The sequence below is a fragment of the Protobothrops mucrosquamatus genome, unplaced genomic scaffold (genome assembly GCF_001527695.2).
Source record: "Protobothrops mucrosquamatus isolate PMUCROS unplaced genomic scaffold, P.Mucros_1.0 scaffold20, whole genome shotgun sequence".
NCBI classification, from domain to species: domain Eukaryota; kingdom Metazoa; phylum Chordata; class Lepidosauria; order Squamata; family Viperidae; genus Protobothrops; species Protobothrops mucrosquamatus.
Window position 1 is genome coordinate 736,305 of NW_015386405.1, and position 22,271 is coordinate 758,575.

At 35.8% G+C, this 22,271-nt stretch overlaps 1 protein-coding gene across 1 annotated transcript; it reads right to left on the reverse strand.

The window, feature by feature from the left end:
- Positions 1-865: 865 nt before the first annotated feature.
- LOC107282941 (cadherin-18) lies at positions 866-16,471 on the reverse strand. The gene is made up of 3 exons (XM_015810779.1): positions 16,100-16,471; positions 3,866-3,985; positions 866-879 (listed from the first exon to the last, which is right to left on the reverse strand). The coding sequence occupies exons 1-3, from the start codon at positions 16,413-16,415 to the stop codon at positions 866-868; spliced, it is 450 nt and encodes a 149-aa protein (XP_015666265.1). The 5' UTR covers positions 16,416-16,471.
- Between the last annotated feature and the right edge of the window lie 5,800 nt (positions 16,472-22,271).

Sequence of the window (22,271 nt, forward strand, 5' to 3'; positions counted from 1 at the left end):
TTCATTCTCCCCCATGGGGGCTGTCTCCAGTCCTCCATCCTCCCCCCACTCACTCTCTCTCTCCCCCCCACCCCTTCCCTTCCCCTCACTCTCCCTCCTCCCTCTCTCACATATATATGTATACATACATACATATATGTATATATACATATTACAGAGAGAGGGGGAGAAATTCCCACTCAAGGACATGATATTTATAGAGAAACTGAAATAATCACTGACAGAATTATCAATAAATTTTAACTTAATTGAAGCCAAATGCTCACTTAGGAACATATGTCTGCACTATAAAAAGTATAACTGAGAGGATGAACTTTGATTCTTTAATATGACCTCCTCTTAACACTACAAAGTAGAAATCAATCATGGATAATAATATATTTTAGATTACTCAGTGGAGGCTATCATCAAAAGGCTAAAGTTTAATTGAACATTACATTTTCAAATCACATTCTTTTTTTCCCCTCCTCTCCTTCTTTGTTTTGTGTTAATAGAACACTTCTCCCAAGTTTTAGTGAGGAATACTTTGAATGAGATATTGGATGGTAATTTCACTCATTTGTTTAATAAGATACACTCCAACCACCCAGAATTATGATCTTTATTCAATAGCTGCACCAAGAATACCCAGAATTACAGCCATAGATTAAATAATACAAAGGACAATTTGGTTGCAGTGAAACCTATTCCCTGCATTTCTATATGATTCATTATTTTCAGTGCAGCTTGCTTGAATGATTTACATGAAATTTACATGAAATTTCTCAAGAAGTGGATTGGGTGTTTTCATTCCAAAAATAATTCAAGATAAAATGGGTATTGACCACAAGCAAAATCTAGCAAGTATTTCATTGCACCTTAAATATCATGGGCTCATTCCTAGAAAAAAAAAAAGAAAACCTTCTGCCATAGTTCAATTTTATTCTCAGTATGCTGTGCTTTTAAAAATATATACTTATAAATTCTACTGAAAGGGATCTGTTGGGCAATTACTGTATTAATACAACATGTGACCTTTAAAAAAAATCATTAGAAAAACCCAAACCCATCACTTTTAAAAATATTTAAAATGTGAAAGGTTAGACCATCGATCGGTAAATTTCTCTTCATTGAATGTTATAGTTTATAATCTATAATATTGTCTTACTGATGTAGTGCAGGTTAGTAGATAAATGTTTATGTCTTTTCAAGTACCCAATCTAGAGCCAAAAATTACCCAGCGAGTTTTCATATCCAAGGGAGGATTAGATCTTCTGACACCTTAATCAATGTACCATGCTGGGTCTCAGGTGATGGATAGAGAAAAAATGCTGCATGGTTTCTTAAGAAAGCTACCTATTTTGGCTACATACATGTATAAATAATTAAAACTTTAAATTGGGGGTCTGCAGCTTATATGATCTTTCAATATAAACCATGTTGGCTACCGTGGAAATGAATCAAAGTTTGCATCCTTGTTTTTTTAAGATAAAACCTGTTTTAATGTGCAGGGTTAAATAATGGATTGTTTGTTTGTTTTTAAAACTTTATCATCTTAATGTGCAAGGCTAGAAGATGGATAGGTTTTTCAGAAACATTTTCCAAACTCTTAGTTTTCTAAGTGTTTCACAATAGTTCAACAAGAGTTGAAGGTCCTACCCTCAAGGAAGCAAACCCAATGAGAAAATAAGGAGAAGAGAATAGAGGTAATACGGACAAAGAAGAAAAGAGTACTTCAAGGACAGAATTAAATTAGCTATAAACTGTATGTTTGGATTGGTAATATCTTTTTGTTTTTGTGCTCTTGTTTACATACAAATTGTTGGGACTTGGCCCCTGATCAACAGAAAAGACTGAATTAAGACCTTCCTTTTAGTTAACAAGCGGGCCTGACCTAAGGTGAGTTTTAAATAGGGACAATTTTTAAACAATTTTAAAGAGCCACAGCTACTAATATTTGGATTTTAATTGGTTTTTAGCAGGGGAAAATTTCTTTTTGTACAATGTTTTAATATGCTGTGAGCCGCCCTGAGTCCCATGGGGAGAAGGGCGGCATATAAATTTAAATATAAATAAATAAATAAATATAAATAAATAAACTCAGATGTGATTTTTTTTTTCTTGACCAGGCCATTCTGCCATTCACAAGGCAATCCTTTCTCCCAATTTGAAATAGACTTCTTAACTTTAGACACTAAGGGGGAAAATTGGTGCTTGGGTAAGAGGCCCTGGATAGGCAGCATGCGGCATTGGATATATTATTCTACCATATTTATTTATTTGAACAATTTATATGGCTGCACATCTCATTAGAGTAACTCCAATCTAATGGAGAAGGGATGAAGAGGATCATAAGAGTCAATAATACTATTAACAAAGGATTCGCAAAGCCTCCTAATTTCTAATTATTTTTCTTACGTATACCAAATACCAAATTATTCAGTTTTATTAAATTAATTCACTAAAATTAGAAAAATGTTCTTTTAAAAGAGTTCCACCATAATTTGAATCAGTATAGAGCTGTGCCAGTGTGGCTCTTTTGACTACCGATAAAAGTATGTGGGGTTTTTTTTTGGGGGGGGAGGATTTTCTTCCAATGTGGCTGAGATATTCATACCATTTAATAATAGAATATGTCCAAATTTTCTTCCATCTCAATTTCTCCATGACTTTTGTAATATGTATTATTTATGTATTGCATAATTTCAATTGTTGAACAAAGGGCTATTGTATAAGGTTATGCATGATTTATAATTTCAAGTTATTTTAATTCATGTCTCTCATTTATATACATATGTCTTCAACATACATTGGTAAAAATGGAAGAAGAGTTGAAAGAATTAAGAAAATACAAATAATACAAAGGTCATGTTGTTTGCTAAGTGACATATACATTAAGAAAACCCATGGAAAAACCAATTAATAAAATATTGTATCAACCATTGAACAAATATGTTATACAGAATTATAAGTCTCGCTTATATACATCAGCCACATATCATTCTAAAAGTACTCATTTGTCAAAACTAAGTTATATTTGCTTAATTTTGAAATGGCAACATTCTAATGACTAATCCAACTATAATCCTAGGGTTGTGTTGATATTATACTTTCATATTTTAGAATGAAAGAGAAATGCCATGTTTTTAACAGCATAAAATGTCTGTAATTAATCAGAACTCCTAAATCTGACAAGGCACAAGTTTTGAAATCAGTGTCACAAAAGCACAATGTTTCAGTCAAGGGATTGTTTTATAGCCAAAAAATGAAATATATGTTTGAGTCAGAACAGCATCTTGCTTATACAGTCACCTTTTATTTTAGCATCCATTAGAAATAATAACTACACACCTTTGTGTTTGTGCATCCAGTCACACCGATATCCCAAATGCATACAATAGCTGCAGTTTATCACTGATACCATTTAAAAGCTCTTCTATTACCTGCTTTTATTAAAAAAAAAAAAAAAAGAGAGAGGAAAATGGCCCTGGATTGAATATTTAATAATTTGTTCTTGCTAAAGTATTTTTTTACTGAATCCAACAGCCTAATTTCAAAAGCAAATTAGAAAACAGTCTACCTTTCAAATGAATATTGTCATCCTCTAAATGAGTTATAAAAACCTACAGGTGAATACTTTGGTCAGATTTTCCTTTTTTTTTTTACTCCTATATAGCAAGGAAAAGCTTTGGACATAAAAAGGAGGAATTCCTAAAGTTGCCCAAAGTGTCTGTGCAGTATGCATATGTAATATTTTGTGGGGTAAATATGGCAGTATGTTAAAAACAGAGATGATAATGATGATGCAGTCATCATTATCACGCACCCTAATATAATAGTGTTCATGTAGCCAATGAAGGCATAATGGAAAAAAAATACAACTTACCTGTTTTAGGATCAACAGAGAAATATGGCTGTCCCTGAAGAATACTATAAACAACTCGGGCACTATTTCCATAGGTGGGATCATCTGCATCTGTGGCTGTCACCTGAAGAACTGAGGTACCTGTTATAGTCAAAGAAACATGATTCAGATTTTTTAAGTGATGTACATTCTGATACTTCCAGTCAATAAGATAACTTACTGTAAATATAATCTTTCACTAAGCCACTGACCTTATTATCATTATTTGTTAGATTTATAATTAACCTTTTTCCTGGAGTTTATGGCAGATTATATCCAGATCTCTCTTCATTTTATCACAACAATAAATCTATGAGTTGGGTTGGAGTGATTTGAACTCACTCCTACCAGTGTATGCAGACCTTCCTCATTTATTAGCCAAAAGACTCAAATCCAGGAAGCCCCCACTGGCACTTGCTCAACATCTGCCCAACAACTTTAACATCGATTCCCAATGGAAAGTCAAATGGGTTGCTGAATGCCCAGAAATAGGAAGACATATAAACTGACTGCACAAAAAAAGTGCCAGGCTTTGAACTACCACATCAGCAATGGACAATCCTGAATAGGATTTGCATCTCATACAGCATCTGTCAGCACTACACACTGTATAAATGGGGCATAGTATCCTCCCCTCGGTGTGACTGTGAGGTCCCATGTCAAAATGTAGATCACAATTGTGATCAGCTGTAAGCTGAGGGCATATACCGGTACAGTATCTGATTTTTTAAAAAATATAAACAATGCTGCACTTCAATGGTTAGATGGCTTAGACATTGGTATTTGAACACAGATCTTTTTAACATTTGTATTTTATTGTATTTTATTAATTTAGGTTTAATGCTAATATATATTGCTAGCCCATGTATGATATGCCATATGCTAAATAAACAAATGGATTGGAGTGAGGGACAGAAGAGAACTAAAATCATCCAGTGAGTTTCTGTGGACTAGAATGTGGATCTCAACAACATCACTCCACTCTGGATATTCCTTCTATTTTAAAGAATACGAAAGCACAAAAGTTCAGAAACTGGATGATTACAATGATTATGTGTATCCTAGGTATGGTTTTTTCCACTGATATTCCCATGCTTGCTCTACATTTTGAAACTTCATCTTTTGTGTTTGCAATTCCAGTACAAGAAAAGGCCAATGTTGACTTATTATATATTAAAACTTTAAAAACTACAATAGATTATAAATTATAAAGCTTTAAAAGTAAGCCATGCTCAATAACATGACATATTAGAAACTACTTGTAATGATTCCCCCGGATGCTTCCCCAAATATCTCTTCAGATGTTAGATCAAAGGAAAATGAACCAGTTCTCAGCATGTCTGGAGGGGAGTTGGTCAATAGCTCCAAACAGCCATCTGAGAGAGATTTGGCTGAAGCACAGCTGCAGCAGGCAGCCATGAGGCTTCAAGTGGGGGAAATATGCAGCTGCAGCTGGTTAGTGATGAGGAAGAAGAACTGCCTTCTGCACCTGATCCAAGAACATGTAGGGCAGAGAAAAGGCAGGAGCAGAGAAGGTCAGCCAGATTACCTATGAGGCAAAAGCCTTGTCCTTCTTGATGGGCTGCACCAGAAGCTGGCTATTTAGCACAGCAGACAGATGGAAGTGATGCTGGGAACAATGTGTTCATTTCCTAGCTGTGTGTTTTCTGGTTGTTGTTATTCTTGTCTCACTTTGGATTAACACTATGACTTGGATTGTGCTTTGTGAACTCTGGACTTTTCTTATCTTGTGAACCCTCTTGTATTGTGGATTTAATTTTGCTTGGTGGGTTTATTTTGGTTGGGAAACTTCCAAGTGCCTTGTGGACTCATTGGCCATTGGTCTGCTTGTGGCTAGACTTGTGGCTGACAGTTCTGGGTTTTTGGTGAAGGGAGTTGCAGGGAAATATTAATAAACCCACAAAATCACAGTTACATGTGTGTGTATGTGTGCATATTACTTTATTTGTTTGCTTGTTCCAAATCCAAATTAAGGAAATAATTTAGATGGCAACAAACTCTGAAATAGCAGGTAGAGGGGGGTAAAAAAATGTTATTATGGAGAAAAAATATTTAAACACTGTAATAAGGTAAGCAGGCAGACATTCCCAAACTAGAGGCATGCTGCTTGTTAAACAATATGAAACGGGCTTATTAAACATCCAGCTTGTAATTGTGATGCAGTGTAATGGATGCAGCATTGATCTCTCTAGATCAGGGGTCTTCAAACTTGGTCCTTTTGTGACTTGTGGACTTCAACTCCTAGAATTCCTCAGCCAGGCACACTGGCTGAGGAATTCTGGGAGTTGAAATCCACAAGTTATAAAAGGGCCAAGTTTGAAGACCCCTGCTCTAGATGCTAGTTCAGAGGAGGAGGAGGAGCCAGTCCCTGGCACCTTTTGGGAAGACAGGGCAATGAACCTGGGGGTTGTTGGAGTCACTGACCAGAGAGCAGAGAGCTCCAGCTCAATGGAGCAACTGCAGCTGGCTGAACTCGAACAGAGGAATTACAACTGCCAGGATGCTCAAGGCAGAGTGAGAGCAGCTGTCAGCAAGGATGAGGAGGTGGAGTCAATCCCTCCTCCCCATCCAAGGGCACGCAGGGCTGAGAGGTAGCAGAATTGTTGATAATCCACATAACACTGGCGGTCATCGAGTCCAGCCCATCATCGTTGATGTGACAGCTCTGGGCGTCAAGAATGGTATGTTAGCCCTAAGTGCCATCGCCCCTCTGAGAGCCCCGATTTCTACCCACATTACCGTAGCCTGGACTGGTCAGCCAGGTTACTCATGAGGCAGCAGCTTCACCCATCATGAGGGGCTGTACCAGCATTAACTAATTAAGTCTGCCCAAAGAGAAGGATGTTCCTGGAACAACATGTCTGGTTGCCTTGCTTTGTGTTCCTGCTTCCCATGTTTCTTGCCTTCGGACCTTGGATGGATTCCTTGACTTTGTGCCTCGCCTTGTAAATTACTTCTAGCCTTGGATTTGCATGCTGTGGGTGGCCGATGTAACTGCTGACAAAGTTTTGTAATTTAACCCATTCTCTTTGTTGGCTTGCCAGAGCCTCTGGTGGAACCAGAAGAAGGTGTGGGTTTTGGCTAGAGACTGAATAACTGGGCATGGACAGCTCAATAAAGACTTTTAGCCCACTGTGGTGTGTGCTGGGACAGCACAAGCACAAGATTCCACATGTGATTGAGTTCCTGCTCCTTATAGACAGCTAGAAAGTGATGGGGGCTGCCAAAAAGTTGAAACCTTTTAGTTTGAAACTAGTTCTGTGCTGAAGTAATGAAGATAGTCCTTGACTTACAACCACAACTTGGAGCAGAATTTCTATTGGTAAGCAATGTGGATATTAAGTGGTCTTATTTTATGACTTTTTTTTACGGCAATTGTTAAACAAATAATATAGTTGTTAAGCAAATCTGGCTTCCCCCATTGACTTTGCTCATCGGAAACCAGATGGGAAGGTCACAAATGATGATCAGATGGTCCTGGGATGTTGCAACCATCAAAAATAATTGTTGGATGCCAAATGGCTGAATTTTGATCACGTGACCATGGGGATGCTGCAATGGTGATATATGTGAGAATCGGTTATAAACCACTATTTTCAGTGCTGTTGTAACTACAAATTGAATGAGAACTTTTAAGTCGAAGACTACGTATATCATATTGTATTTTTTTGCAGTTCGGTACAGAAAAATTCATCTGACACAATGATGGTAGGCTCACCGGAACGTTTCTCAGTCTTTCAAGGAATGTTTTGCACCACAGAGAATTAGCAATAGGAAAGTAAGTGGAAAGAGGAAGTGCCTCTGAAATTTATCAGAAGTATTTCATGCATCTAATTTTGATAGATTTGAGCTTTAAAAAATAATAATAAAAAACAGCCCTTTTCTCTTGCTGCACATAGAAGCTTAATTTATTCAATGTACAGTTAACTTTCCAAATTATTCCCTTATGTGCTTTTAGAAATTTCAGCTTGCATATTATATATTCCACACTTAATTTCTGAAAAGAGAGAGGTTAAGTGCTTAAGGGTGGACAGGAGATTTGAAAGTTATACAGGAGATACATCAAGTGAAATGAAATCCTTAACCCCTAAAGCAAAATGTGTAATGAATAGTTGAGGTGATTTGGAAAGATGTCCTACAAAGACTTCTTATCTTTTCTTTTTTATTACTAACAAGAGCTATTATGTGGTTAGTAACTGATTGCTGAGAAGATGCCTGGATTTGAAGAGAAATAATGACCCACAATGACTCTTTAAAATTCCTTCGGGGCTAAGCTCTCTGCTACATCTACTGTTCAGGAATTACTGATAATTACCAGAATTACTGTCAGGAAATAACTGGAAGGAGCTATAAAACACAGTATTGTGATGTGTCTCATCCTATTCCTCCTTCCTCTGGTTCATGAAGAGGAGCTAACAGAGGTTATGTTACATGTTTCTGGAATATATATCAATTCAGAAAAGGGAAGAGAGGTGCCTGAGGATTGGAAATCACACTATAATATGTTTCCTCAGGGATCTTATATGGCAATGGAACTGCTTTTTCTGTAGTTTTGTCCAGCAACTATAAACCAAAATTTTACGTAAGCACCATAAATTTGTTAAAATCTTGAACCAGTGTCTGGAAGCTTTAAGGGTCTGGATTAAATCAAATGAGATCCTATCAAGTTGGAATTCTGATTATTAATAAACAGCTAGACTGTTACAAATGTCACTGTACTGAGACAATATGATGTATTAATTTACAGCATAATTAAATGAAACTAAGTAACCCAATAACATCAATCCTAGTAGTTATTCTCAGTGGGAATCCCATTTCCATTGAACCTGATGGCTCATAACCTGGGGGCAATGATTCTCCTAAATTCCTGGATCCCATTAAAACAGCAGGTAAAAATTGTGACAATTGGCCTTCATCCAGCTTCATTTGTAACACTACTTATGACTGAATGCCCTGGTGTCAGTAATTCAGTACTCAACCAGAGAACCAAAATACCCTGTACATGGGGCTGCCTTTAGAGACCCAGAAGCTATTGCTGGTGCAGAATGTTATGACTAGGTTATTGATGGAAATATCAAAATGCTGGGTATTACCTTTAAATCCCTATATGTTGCAGAGATATATCAGGCAATGTCTTCACAGATAGAATCTGCTGATTCCATCTGAATGTCTAGAAAGGTCCTGTTGAGGCTAACCTTTTTTTTTTTCCTGAGGTTTATGGAGAGTGAACCAGATAACAAGGTTTCCCAGCAATGCCTTCCAACCTCTGGAATTCCCTTTCCTCAGAGCTACATGGTGTCCTCAAATCTCTCTTGGTTTTTGCAAACAAATGAAAAACATTTTGTTTATATTGGTAGGGAGGGAGATAGGGATGTAGGGTGATAAGATTGTTAGATGATAAATAAAAATATAAGCCACTCATAGTTATGGGTGGATCGATGTGCAATCTCTCTCTCTCTCTCTCTCTCTCTCTCTCTCATATATGTCTGTGTAGAGCAGGGGTAGGCAACCTTGGCTCTTTTATGACTCGTGGACTTCAACTCCCAGAATTCCTGAGCCAGCTTGGCTGGCTCAGGAATTCTGGGAGTTGAAGTCCACGAGTCATAAAAGAGCCAAGGTTGCCTACCCCTGGTGTAGAGAGAACAGCAGATCTACAGGATAAGAAAAGTAACTCAGATACCTAATTCTGAGTTTCATAAAGAAGCAGAAAATAGTTTGTTATTATATTATTAATGGTAGCTTTATTTCTGGGGAAATGAATTGCTTAAATTTTCTGGCTTGTAAGCAAGCCTTCAAAAGTACACAACTTGACTGGGGCTGTTCATTTTTGGATAGAAAATGTTTTGATCTAATCCTGAAGACAACTCAGTGAAACAAGTTAGAATAATTATTCCTTTTAGCTCCTTGTATCCCAAAATTTCTGCTTACTATACCTCTTTTTTTTACAGAGACCAAATAGCACAAATATCATTCTTCATAATAGGAGTCCAGCTCTTAAGAGAAGCTGATTCTAATTTCCTAGGGTCTGGGATTCTAAGTATTCTAGTACCGTGAGTAGAAATAATTTAGCTGATAGGCTGGAGTTTAGTCAATTGCTATGGAAAGTCAGCAAAGTGGTACTTTCCTATCTCATTTCAGAATGCCCCTAAATCCTAAGAATTTATATTCAGCCTCATATTTTCATTCCACAGCCACCCATTGCCAGGGAATTTTGAAGTTTTTTTTTATCTCTTCAAATTCCAAGTAAAGTGCTCAACTTGACTGATGTCTCTTCCTGAATTAATCTACAGACTGGCACTTAATTTTATCCACTGTTTTTGTACTTTGAAAATGCACTTGATTCAAAAACATTTATTAAAACCATTATTTTTAAAAGAAGAAAAGTACTTTTTGTATCCTTGCAAATAACAAAGAAAAAAGATAAGTGGAGAGAAAAATGCAGAAAAAAGGAACTACGTGAATTGTGTTGCATATAAGAAATCATTTAGAGTAGTTTTTGAATAGATCATTAAACTCTGAATGCATGAAATAACATTGATCAGTTTTTACATTATGTTGATAGCTAGCCAGCTCAAAAAGAGAAAGCAAACTCAACTTGCTGATCCAAGATTATAAACGTATGGTTACATGGTCTTTTCAAAACTGAAGGGTGATGTTTTTTGCCGTCACCATGCTCAGAATTCCCTACTTTTTCATATAATCATTGTTCATTGTTTTAGGTATATCAATTCAAAAATCCATAAACATTTTAAAGTTATATTGCTCTTTGTAACATCGCATTAAAAAAAACCTTAATTATAATAAAACCAAAACAGAGCAATAGAAGAACAAGCCTACCTGGCATGATGGTCTCCTCACTCATTTTACAATTCCAACCTACTGAAGGTAATATTCAGTCCCTTTGAAACATTGCTTGCGATGTCTATTACATATGAAAAATGTTTTGTTGAATTACTGTGTGTGTGTGTGTGTGTGTGTGTATTAATGAGTATGGGACATTCCTATGGTAGAGACTTCAATAAGCATCAATGCAGATTTTATTTACTTATTTATTTATTTTATTCATCTACCTACCTACCTACCTACCTACCTACCTACCTACCTATCTATCTATCTATCTATCTATCTATCTATCAAATGCAGATTACAGCAAGTCCCTAGGTCTAGAATTAGGTCCGTTCCTAAGTCTACCCTTAAATCCAGTTTGTATCTAAACTGCAACGTGTTATTTAATCAAATTTTTGACTTACTATGAACTGCTGAAAATAGTCTGGAACACGCAAAGACCCCCAGTGGGGGCAGGGATTGTATGAGTATGGGTAAGCAAGGAGGCCAAGGAGGCAAGCTTGGAAATGCAGCGGTGGAAGACTAGGTGGTCTTGTTCCTCCCTGTCTGCAACACCAGTGTTATTCCTTGCCAGCTGTGTATGCCTGAGAGAAAGATGCTAGTGACGCCTCCTTGTCTGCAGCACCCATACTACATATGCCTGAGATGTCATGTGCTTAAGAGAGAGAGAGAGAGAGAGAGATCTCCACTTGCAGCACTGGGCCTCTCCTTGCCAGCCACATGTGCAAGAGAGAAGATGATGATGCCAGGGCCTCCCTGCCTGCAGCGCTAGTGCTCTCATTGATGGTACCTTCCTGCCTTCCCCCTTTTTGAGTCAGATTTTCTTGACATTTGGCTGTTTGCCATTTTGAGTATTGCAAGCAGTCCATTTATATCTAGAGGGTATTCATAAGCCAGAGGTTAGTAATGTAACATAGACTTCCTACAGTGCAGACCAGGAAAAGTACACATGAATGGGATCTGCTCCTCTATGCCTTTTATTTTGTATTAAGGAAGTCTGGATTGGAAGGAGGGTGGTTTTAAAACTGGAGGGAGAAACATGCTGAAGACGCTATCCTGATAGCTGAAAATACAAATGATATGGAAGCTCTAGTAATAAATGTTAAGGAGCAAAGTGGGGAAAAAATGGGACCAAAATATAAAAAAGACCAAATTAATGACAAAAGGTACAACAACCAGCTTTAATGAATGAAGATGTCATAATAGTTGATAGCTTTTGTCTTTGAGGATCAACCATCAACAAGTGGATTATGCTGCAGACTAGTACTTGGCAGAGCAGCCATGAAGGTCTTGGAAAAGATCTTTAAATCTTTTTTAGCCATTATGCAAGGCAAAATACTGTGTAGGAATACAGGCAGAAGACTAACAGAGTACATCTATAAATATCAATTAGAAATCAGAAGATATAATGAAAACTCCTCAGTTCACCACACATAAATAGACTTAACCATAATTTCAACTGGGAAACTGTAAGCATACTAAACCCAGCTAAATCCAAACATCGTAAGGGATTCCTGTAACCTTGGCACTCAGAAAAGTCAGCCATCAAGAGGCCCATAGATATAAACAACACTTACACACCAAAAGAGGCAATAACAAAGCTAAAAAGGAAAGAAAAAGATCAGAACTTCTCCTCACCAGCAATCATTACTCAGATATGCAGAAATTAATATCAGGATTAACACCAGAGAAACAATCAAGGACTAAACAATACCCTAATTAAGGAATTATCAACCCAGACAAATAATCAAGCAATAAACAGCCTAATCATAGAACTACCAAGAAGAAAACATCCCCACCAACACTGACAGGGCATGCTACCGATTATAAACAGAGATCAAACTCCAGTTATTTCTAGTACTGAAGATATTGCCTAGTCCAGTAATGAAACATCTTCAAGGAAACAATCAAATTCAGAAAGCACCAAAAACTTCAGAAAAATCTTTAAATGCTATGATGTCTTTATCCCTTTAGAGATTAAAACTGTGCAAGCCATGATATTCCCTGTGATGTACAATAGAAGGAAACATTGTAATTGAAGAATCAGGTTAGAAGAAGTATCGACGCTTTTGAACCTTGATGATGGAGAAGACTCATGCGAATACTGTGGACAGACAAGAAAAGAAATAAATGGCTCATTAAAAGGAAGTGACCAGAATCAAATGATCCTATTTTATATGAAGACCTAGCTCTCTAGAAACTGCTCTGATGCTGGAAAAGGTGAAAGAGAAGAGCATGACCAGCAACAAGGTAGCTGGATATATTTACAGTCGCAATGAGTGCACTGTTGGAAAAGTTGAAAGGCCACATTAAGGATAGATTGTCATGAAAAAAAAATCACTGTGGTTACTAGGAGTGGCAAAACAATGGAAGTCGATCAATTGATCAATCAAGCAAGGATTTCAGCAAGTTTTTTCCAGGTTTTTAGTGCTGAAGATTTCCTGGTCCCCAGTGTTAATAGCAGGGGTTGATTCTGAGACTTTTCCATGCAAACCAAGATTCTTTTACAGAAGCATCTAAGAATTGAGCTCAAGTTAAAACGTGAAACTTCTTCCCAGTCACAATTAGAAGAGAAGACAATAATTGAACATTATGTTCTGAGTCTATTTACCATATAATAAGTAGTGCATTATTTTCATGTCTAATTTGTAAACAGATAATCCTTTACAACAGCTCTTCACCAAAAGGGGGAGAAAAAAAACCAGTGTTGTTATCATTTCTTAACAGGGAGAAAGAAGGAAAATAAGAAGGTGATGATTCTGAAGCAGGACTGCGAGAAAAAAAGTTCACACGACCCTTTGCTGATAGCAGGAGAAAGTGGCTCTTAATTTTGAGGATGACATTGAAAAGCTCTTCAACAGCCTCCTTACTAACTAGATAATGAGTGGCTGAAAAGGCAGAAGTAATTGTGAGAATCAAAGTTTGTGTAGACAGAGAAGGAGAACACTAAGAAAAAGGTTTTCCTTTCAAGTTCCATTATAAATTAAAATTATTTCAGGGTCATACAGGATCACACACGACACATTTTCAGTCCAAAGAAATGAATTATAAGGGTGACAAATGGGACACACACAGCAGTACTTAGCAACTCTTCATCCTTGATTTGTTACCCAGGTTTCCAATTAACACTCGCTACTGTCATCGGGAGTTTGCTGAATGCTATTAAGAATGCTATGTAGGATGCTAATGCAGGGAGTTCTCATTTAGCAACTGCCTCATTTACTGCCTGTTTGCAATTGTGACAGTGATGAAAAAGTAACTTTGCACATTTACAGCCTTCGCAGGTCTGCAAAGCAAAGCAAAGTTGAAATAAGTTGGTAAGTATAGTCACAGTTTCACTTAGTTACCACTTCATTTAATAACCAAGTTGCCAGTCCCAATTGTGGCTACTAAATGAGGATTAACTGTATTGTGTCTACAGAAGGACTGGCAATCATTATAGGCATATAAAGTAAGACATAAAAGATAATGCAGCATAATTTGTATAGTTTAGGTCAGGGGTAGGCAACCTTGGCTCTTTTATGACTCGTGGACTTCAACTCCCAGAATTCCTGAGCTAGCCATACTGCCTACCCCTGGTTTAGGTGCTAATGTAAACCTGAACAACTCAGACCCTATGATAAAATATCTAGTGGCAAGGATCTTTCATATGCCATTATAGCTGTTTATCAAATTAGAATATTACACTGTAACTATTACTATCATTAGCCAAAATGTGCTCATATTGCTCATACTGTATAAATAAAACACCTTAGGCAGAAAAGTCTAATAGAGATATACTGCTGCTAGCTATCGTTTGATTTTACTCATGTTTTGGGCACTACTATTGTTATTACATTTTTGCTTAATGATTTATGTCATACTGTTTTGTGCTTGTGATCTTATAATTCTATTTGCCTGACAATTCAGCCACTATGATCCTGACACAATCGGCTTTTAGTAAACTAGGTGTGCATTTGTATGTGTGTGTGTACACAAATGTATGTTTGTTATCTTAAACTTTAGGGGAAAAACAAAAAAATATCATGCTGGCATCTGTATTATTTTACTGTACACTTGCTTCTTCCCTGTGTTCCCCACAGCCAATCTGATGATAGGTAATTCAAATATTTAATGCCATTTCACTGGATTACCACTATTAGCTACTTCAGCATACCTAGAAACTGATAATATAAGAAAAAACATTCTATTGTGGTATCATATTAACATCTCTCTTTTATCATGTTACTGGGTAATATCAATTGAGTTCATATGATGGATGTATAATCTGCAATCCAAATTTGTCATCCTTAATGTTTATAAGAAAATAAACTGATTTTCTTATCAAAAGCAAATTACATCATTTAGAAGATTTCATATGCTAGGATGTAATTCAGAATTAGAGTTGGAAGGGACCTTGGAGATCTTCTCGTCCAACCCTCTGCTCAAGCAGAAAACCTTATACTATTTCTGATATATGACTGTCTAATCTTTTCTTAAAAACCTCCAATGTTAGAGTATCCACAATTTCTGGAGGCAAATTGTTCCACTGATTAATTCTTCTAATTGTCAGCAATTTTCTCCTTAGTTCTAGGTTGGTTCTTTCCTTGATTAGTTTCCATCCATTGCTTCTTGTCCTGCCTTCAGGTGCTCTGGAGAATAGCTTGACCCCCTCTTCTTTGTGGCAGCCCCTTAGAAATTGGAACACTGTGATCGTGTCACCCCTAATCACACACCTGCCTTTTTTATGTTGTCAACTTCCCATGGATCCCCCTGCCTCTATACTGATTTCCTTTTCCAACCTCTAGCTTTCAGCATAGTAGATGGAAAACATGAAGTTGTTTTGTACCACGATAGATTATCAGTCTAGTTCAGAGTAAGATAACTTGTAAACCTTCAGGCGTTGCTTCAATCAGTATTGCTAATAACTGATAAGGACTTGATCAGTTTCCCAAATCAGAAACTTCTTTCTAAAGTTAGAGAGGATTTTCTAGCCCTGCAACCTATGTTCCTTTTCGATCAAATTTCAGAGACTAAGGAAAATATTAAAATATTAAACATTGAGGAGTCATGTTATTTTCCAGCAAGTTCATGAAATCTGAAGAAAATGACCCACTTAAATGTTATTATGCAGCTGTAATAATATACTACAGCCTTATTAGGGAAAAAACAACAACAACCACGCAGCAATCTAGTGAAGTCAGTGAAGAGGAAGGGGAGTTACTCATTTTTTTTTTCAAATTTATTGGTGACACAAACAGCTAAAATAATCTAAGGCACATGCTCTAGTATCTCAAGAAAACAAAGCAAACCCCCTACCAAATGTCAAACCAACAGTATATCAATGCTATTTCTGATTCTTGTTCTTACCCATATCAGACATCTCTGGCACAGTAACGATATATGGTCCATCTGTAAATTTGGGTGCATTGTCATTGATATCTTGTACTTTGATAATAAACTCAGATTCAGGCTCAAGTGGTTTGTTTGTCCATCTGTCAATAGCTTGGGCATGTAGCACATAGTGTGTCTTCTTTTCTCGATCTAGGCTTTTGGTTGAATGGATGTCTCCCGTCGTGTCATCAATAATAAAGATAGTCCCAGCCCCTTCGCCAGTAAGAATGTATTTGACTGATCCATCACCTTTGTCGGAATTGGAGTGCAGCTGTAAAACACAGATATACATGTAATAAAATATTCATTCTGCTAGAACTTTGTCCAAAGGAGCACTAAAATACATATTTATGCCATATACATAACTGCTTAATGGAAAAGATAATCTTTTGTTTGCTCGTTTTAAATGGAATGAAACCAAATCATCTGATATAATCCCTTAATTAATCTCAATCAGAAATACAGTGGAAATAGGCTGCTTGGAAGGATTAATTATTGCTTCCAATGTGGGGAGAAAGGATAAAATAAAATAAGGGAGCAAAGCAACACATTTCCATATTACATTTAAAATTTCTACCCTCTCCCAGAAAAAGAACAAGAAAAAAAACTTGGGGAAAAAAACCCAGGGAATTATCTCATTATTTCAAATAAGTGCCTTTAAAGCATTTAAAATATTCTAAATATTTTAAATAATAATAGAATAGTAATAATATTCTAAAGAAGCAGTGTTCTAATTCATTGCTTTTTCAACTAAACTCAAACAGCTTGCTTAAAAGAGCATTTAAATATTCTAATATTTAAAAGAATATATTGTAAATATTCTGATCTTTTAACACTCTATTAAGCAAGCTACTTGAGTTTAGTTGAAAAAGTAATGAATTGGGACACTGATTCTTATCTTAATCGAGATATATGTTTTGAAGGATCAGGAGAATGCAAATCTCTGTATCTGTTTGTGTAAACAGCTCTAATATATTGAGAAGGCTTAACAAGTGAGATATTTTATAATGCTGTTACCTTAAACAGCATGCAGCTTCAAACTCATTCTCCTAAATAAAATTGATTTTTTCTTCATTAGATGAAATTGGAACATAGCAATGCCTTACACTAATTATCTTTTATCAAGCTCCTCCTTTAGCAAGCTTATTAGTACAATGCAGAATTTGCACTGTTTGCCTTAATGTCTGTAAAGCACTGGCCCCAATTCAGTGAGCAAAGTATTAATCCATTGATTATTGTAGGATTACAATTTAAAAAATATTATTTGCTCCTATAAAAATGAAGCTATAATAACAGAAATGGCGGCACCTTGGGATATAAATGTGATGTAAATGGGGAAAAAAATAAAAGACAAATACATTTTAAATCTGATATGATACATTTGCTAGTGGCTGCCACAGAAATTGCCATAATATTTTAATGCTTATTTTTCAGTCCACTTTATTTCCTCATTATGATAAATGACAATAAAACAAATAAACTACAACAACTAAAACATGACAGTTTACATTTAGAGACAGGAGGAATATAGAAACTCTTTTAAAAAATATCAAACCAACTGCCTTTATGACTTATACTGCCTGCCTGTAGACTGCTAACTAAAATAGGAAAAATTATTATCCTATTAATTATAGGTGAATTTTCCAACAACCATTGAAACGTAATGTGTATAATAAACATGTCAGACAAAAAATAACACAGCATTCACCTGATTACCCAGGAAATGATTAATAAATGTAGCTATCAACCTGTTATAAAAATATTTGTCAGAGTCATAGTAGAGAAGAACAGGAGCCATCAGTTCAACTCTTCCACACTTCAAGGTCAGATTTTAGAACTGGCAAGGGAAAGATGTAAGATGTAAAAGCATGAGGATGATTAGGCACTCAAGTTGACCAAGAAACTATTCAGCTGGTTGCCTAGTTAATTTCAGAGTGGATTCAATTAAATTCAATTTGATTTTCTATATCCAGAGTTTGAGTTCTATCCTGGTCTGGTTTTGGTCCAAGATCCACAATGACTTGGAACAATACCCACACTCCAGCAATTCATCCAGTATCCCACACATATTGATCAACTAATAACTGACCATATGCTGGAAGAGCGTAATCCCGTGGGCAAGTTATTAGTTATGTCAACCAATAATTGAAATCCTTTTTTACTTATTAATTCCATTCTGCAGGTAGACCTATAAAGCTGGAATTATGGGAAGGTTAGGAAAGTTCACGTCAAGGGTCAAGGCATTAGTAGTATGGTCCTGTAGGTGCCCTTCATACAGCATATGCGAGAAGGAGGGAGGCTAAATTGAAGCCAAATAGTCATAAGGAAAGGATTCTATTTTATAAGTATAGATAAGTCAGGTGAGATACATTTTGTAATGTATAATAAAATGTCCATTCCAAGGGCAAACTACAACAGAAGTGAAAAATAAAAATGTCATGAAAGATGTGGGTCATACCATAGCTTGCATATATTCAGATCTATTTTCAGTATAACCTTATATATGTCTGTTCTCATTTAGCTCAGGTGGAATTACTCCTAGATAAATGGGCACATGACTGTATCTTTAAGTGACTTGAGTTATATGGTGAATTTTTCCAAGGAGCTGTTACAAAAATCCTATATAGTTTTATTTAAAGGTCAGCTGAAAATAATGGTATAAGTAACATGAGAATTCAGATGCATTTTTATAGTTTATCTGAAATAAAGTGCCTCAGGCAACTCTGTTCTTTTCTTTGATAAACTGTTGCTATAGCAAATTATAATTTTTGTGTTTGAATTTGTAGACACAAACATTTAACTCAGAAAAGCAACTGATGTTGTTTTATTATGGGTGGTTGCACAGTCAGGCAGATTTGGCATTCTTGTCCACCTATTGAATCCTTCTCAAGAACCTGGAATAGGCAGAAATTGTTGGGGAATGCAGAGCTGAAATTTTTCAGCAGGCAATTTTTTTCACTTTGCTTAATGTTCTGGAACCGAGAGTGCCAGGATTGCAGTCATTGAGTGAAGCAGTCATACTGCATTTTGCTTAATGACCATTTTGCTAAACAATTGAGATTCTCATCCCAATTATCGTTGTAAGTCAAGGACTATCTGTATATCAAAAATAACAACATAAATATTACCAATTAATCAATAACAAATGTCAACATCAATTACCAGGTTTTTTTTGGTTTTTTTTTTAAACATTATCAGGCTAGGTTCACTAATGGCTAAAATGTAAAATAAAATGATAATTTTATTGATTGTAAGTTGATTGTAATTATTTCTAAATATATACATATTTGGCTTCTTAAAATTCCAGTTGTGATCAGATTTGGAGGCATCAGATTTGAAAATATGTAGTATACCCTGAGCATAAAATAATATTGTTAGTTTCAGATCCTCTTTTACATTTGACTATGACTAGTCAGCACAAACCTATTCTAATGTATCAGAAATGGGGTATGTAAATTTCTGCTGTTATTACATACTGTAAATGCAGAGGAGGTAGAATGTATTACATAAAATTAGATACCTAGGTCAATAGACATAGAGCAACACAATCAGGTAAATCCGAGCCATAGCTATCAAATATCAAAAATATCTGCCAGGTTATCCCATCTTCTTTATGTGGATGATCTGAAACTAAATGGAAAGATATCATCTGGAATCACTATTCAACACTGTCTATATATGAAGCCATGGCATGGAATCTGAACTGGACATTTGTGCACCCTTTACACGAAGATGGGAAAAATAATGAAAACTAAAAGAATCGAAATATCTATGGAAGCAATATCAAGAGTCTGGATGAAGAAGACCACTATATATACTTCGGTATCCTTCAAGTTGACAATATTCATTTGCTCATTCATTCCTTCAAAACAGGGATCTCCAAACTTGGCAACTTTAAGACATTTAGATTTCAAACCCGTGAATGGAGTAAGGAATTCTGGGGGTTGAAGTCCACAAGTCTTAAAGTTGCCAAATTTGGAGATCCCCGATTTAAAACATTTAGATAGCTTCCCATCTTTTAACAAACTCTGGGCAATTTCTAATCAAACATCAACATCAAGCACACCAAAATCTAGAAAGTTGGTAATGAATACATAATGAAAATGAAGATCTTAAAAGTCCAAACTCATTGGAGGAAGTACCGTCAAGGCAATTAACATCTGGGAAATTCCAGTCATTAGATACACAGCTGGACTAGGGTACTGGACTCAAGCAGAACTAAAAGCTCTGGATAGGAAGATGTGAAAAAAGAGTGTTGAAATAATATCTGAAGGATTGTGAAGAAGGTACACTGAAGCTAGTACACCATGGATGTTTACTGAATACTGAAAAGTTTAAAGTGGCCTGTAAGAAAAACAAAATGAAGAATAGAAAAGAGACAAAGCAAGGCAAAGTATTATGTAGGCAGTCCATAAAGGAACCAGGAGGCAAAGCAAATGACAACAAGACTTGGCAATGGCTAAGAGCTGGAAAGTTGAAGAAAGAGTCAGAGGGGATAATTCTGGCTACACAAGTCCGGACCTTAAGAACAAATGTTTACAAATCCTAAACTGAGAAGACAGCAATAGACACCATATGTCATCTCTGCAAAGAAACTGCAGAAACAGAGCATCACCAAGTTAGCTGCTGCAAGAAGATCAAACAAACTGATTACAAATAATGGCATGACAAAGTAGCAACAATGATGCAATGGAATATCTGCAGGAAATGCCACTTGACAGCAAAATAGAAGAGAAAAAACTAGAGAAAATCACAAAATATAAAGACCCAAAAAAAAAGTAAAACAAATATGTCAAAAGAAACTATAGACAATACCAATACTAATAGACACAATGTTACGTGCAATCCTAAAACACCTGGAACACCAATTGAACACCATTGGCACTGACAAAATTGTGAAAGGCAGGTTTACTTGGAACAGGTTATATTCTGTGATTACAATTTTAATATCATGAAACAATGCTGTCTGCCTATCCTACTGAACAACGTAAATAAACAAGCAAAATACAGTCTAAATAGGTAGCTTAGTGTGCAACCAGCCAGAATAATATAATTAGAATAACCCTCCCAGAGTCACTTGGCTAAAATGGGCTGCTATAAAAATTAAATAAATAAATAAATAAATAAATAAATAAATAAATAAATAATCCCATGTACTTCTTGTATATCATAATCAATTATTTACAAGGTCCTTTCCTTTACCATAGTATATAATATTCTCTGAATTTATATAGCTGCACTTTTGTATGAGAGCAGTATGAAGTAGGATCATTATAAATTTTGTGGTTAGCATTGGGGAATCATATATGAATTAGTGGTTTTTTATCTGGCATGCTCTTAGAAAGAGAGTTTTTAAACAGCTTGTATAGTTAACTGCAAAAAGTCTCATAACAATAAAGTGGCCCAGATAAGGAAAAGGAGCTAGGGAATTTAATCTATTATTTTGTGTCTCAAATGTACTGCATACAGTACAATAAAATCTTAAAATAATAAAATCTTAAAAGGTTATAAAGACATTATTCGAGAGAAATTTATATACATCTATACAAATTGTCAAGCCTCTTCACACAGTTCACAATAAGAATGTTATATTCTCACAGGATCTTTAGTCAGTTTACCACAAGGGGGAAAAAAACAATTTAATTACAGAATGTTGGAAACTGGAAATCATTTATTAGTGAAGACAATAAGATGGGCCTCTTCAACGCCTTTGATCCTCTTTGTAATGGTCTCTTGATTTGGATGGAAGTGGCTATCCTTTCTGAAAATGCAGGAACAGTCATCTGTCTTAGTTTTGCAGGATTTTGGAAGCACCTATTACCTTCACCAGGCTCAGAGAATTCCATTACATCAATCCTCTATGCTATCTACATAATAATAGTAATAATGTTAATATTAATGATACTAAAGGAAGCCCATAACCTTTTAAAACAATAGGAATTTTTTAATATGTAATAGTTGTTGTATCTTTTATATAAACATTTTGAGAGTTAACTATCTGTATTTATCAACCCTTTATTCATCACTATGACCAAAATACTTACTTCTGGATAGGATCCCAAAAAAGTATGCAATCCATTCTATTGACATGTCTGCTCTCGTTTACATTGAAAGTTTTTCAAAAGCAGTTTTCAATGTTGTCTGGTGA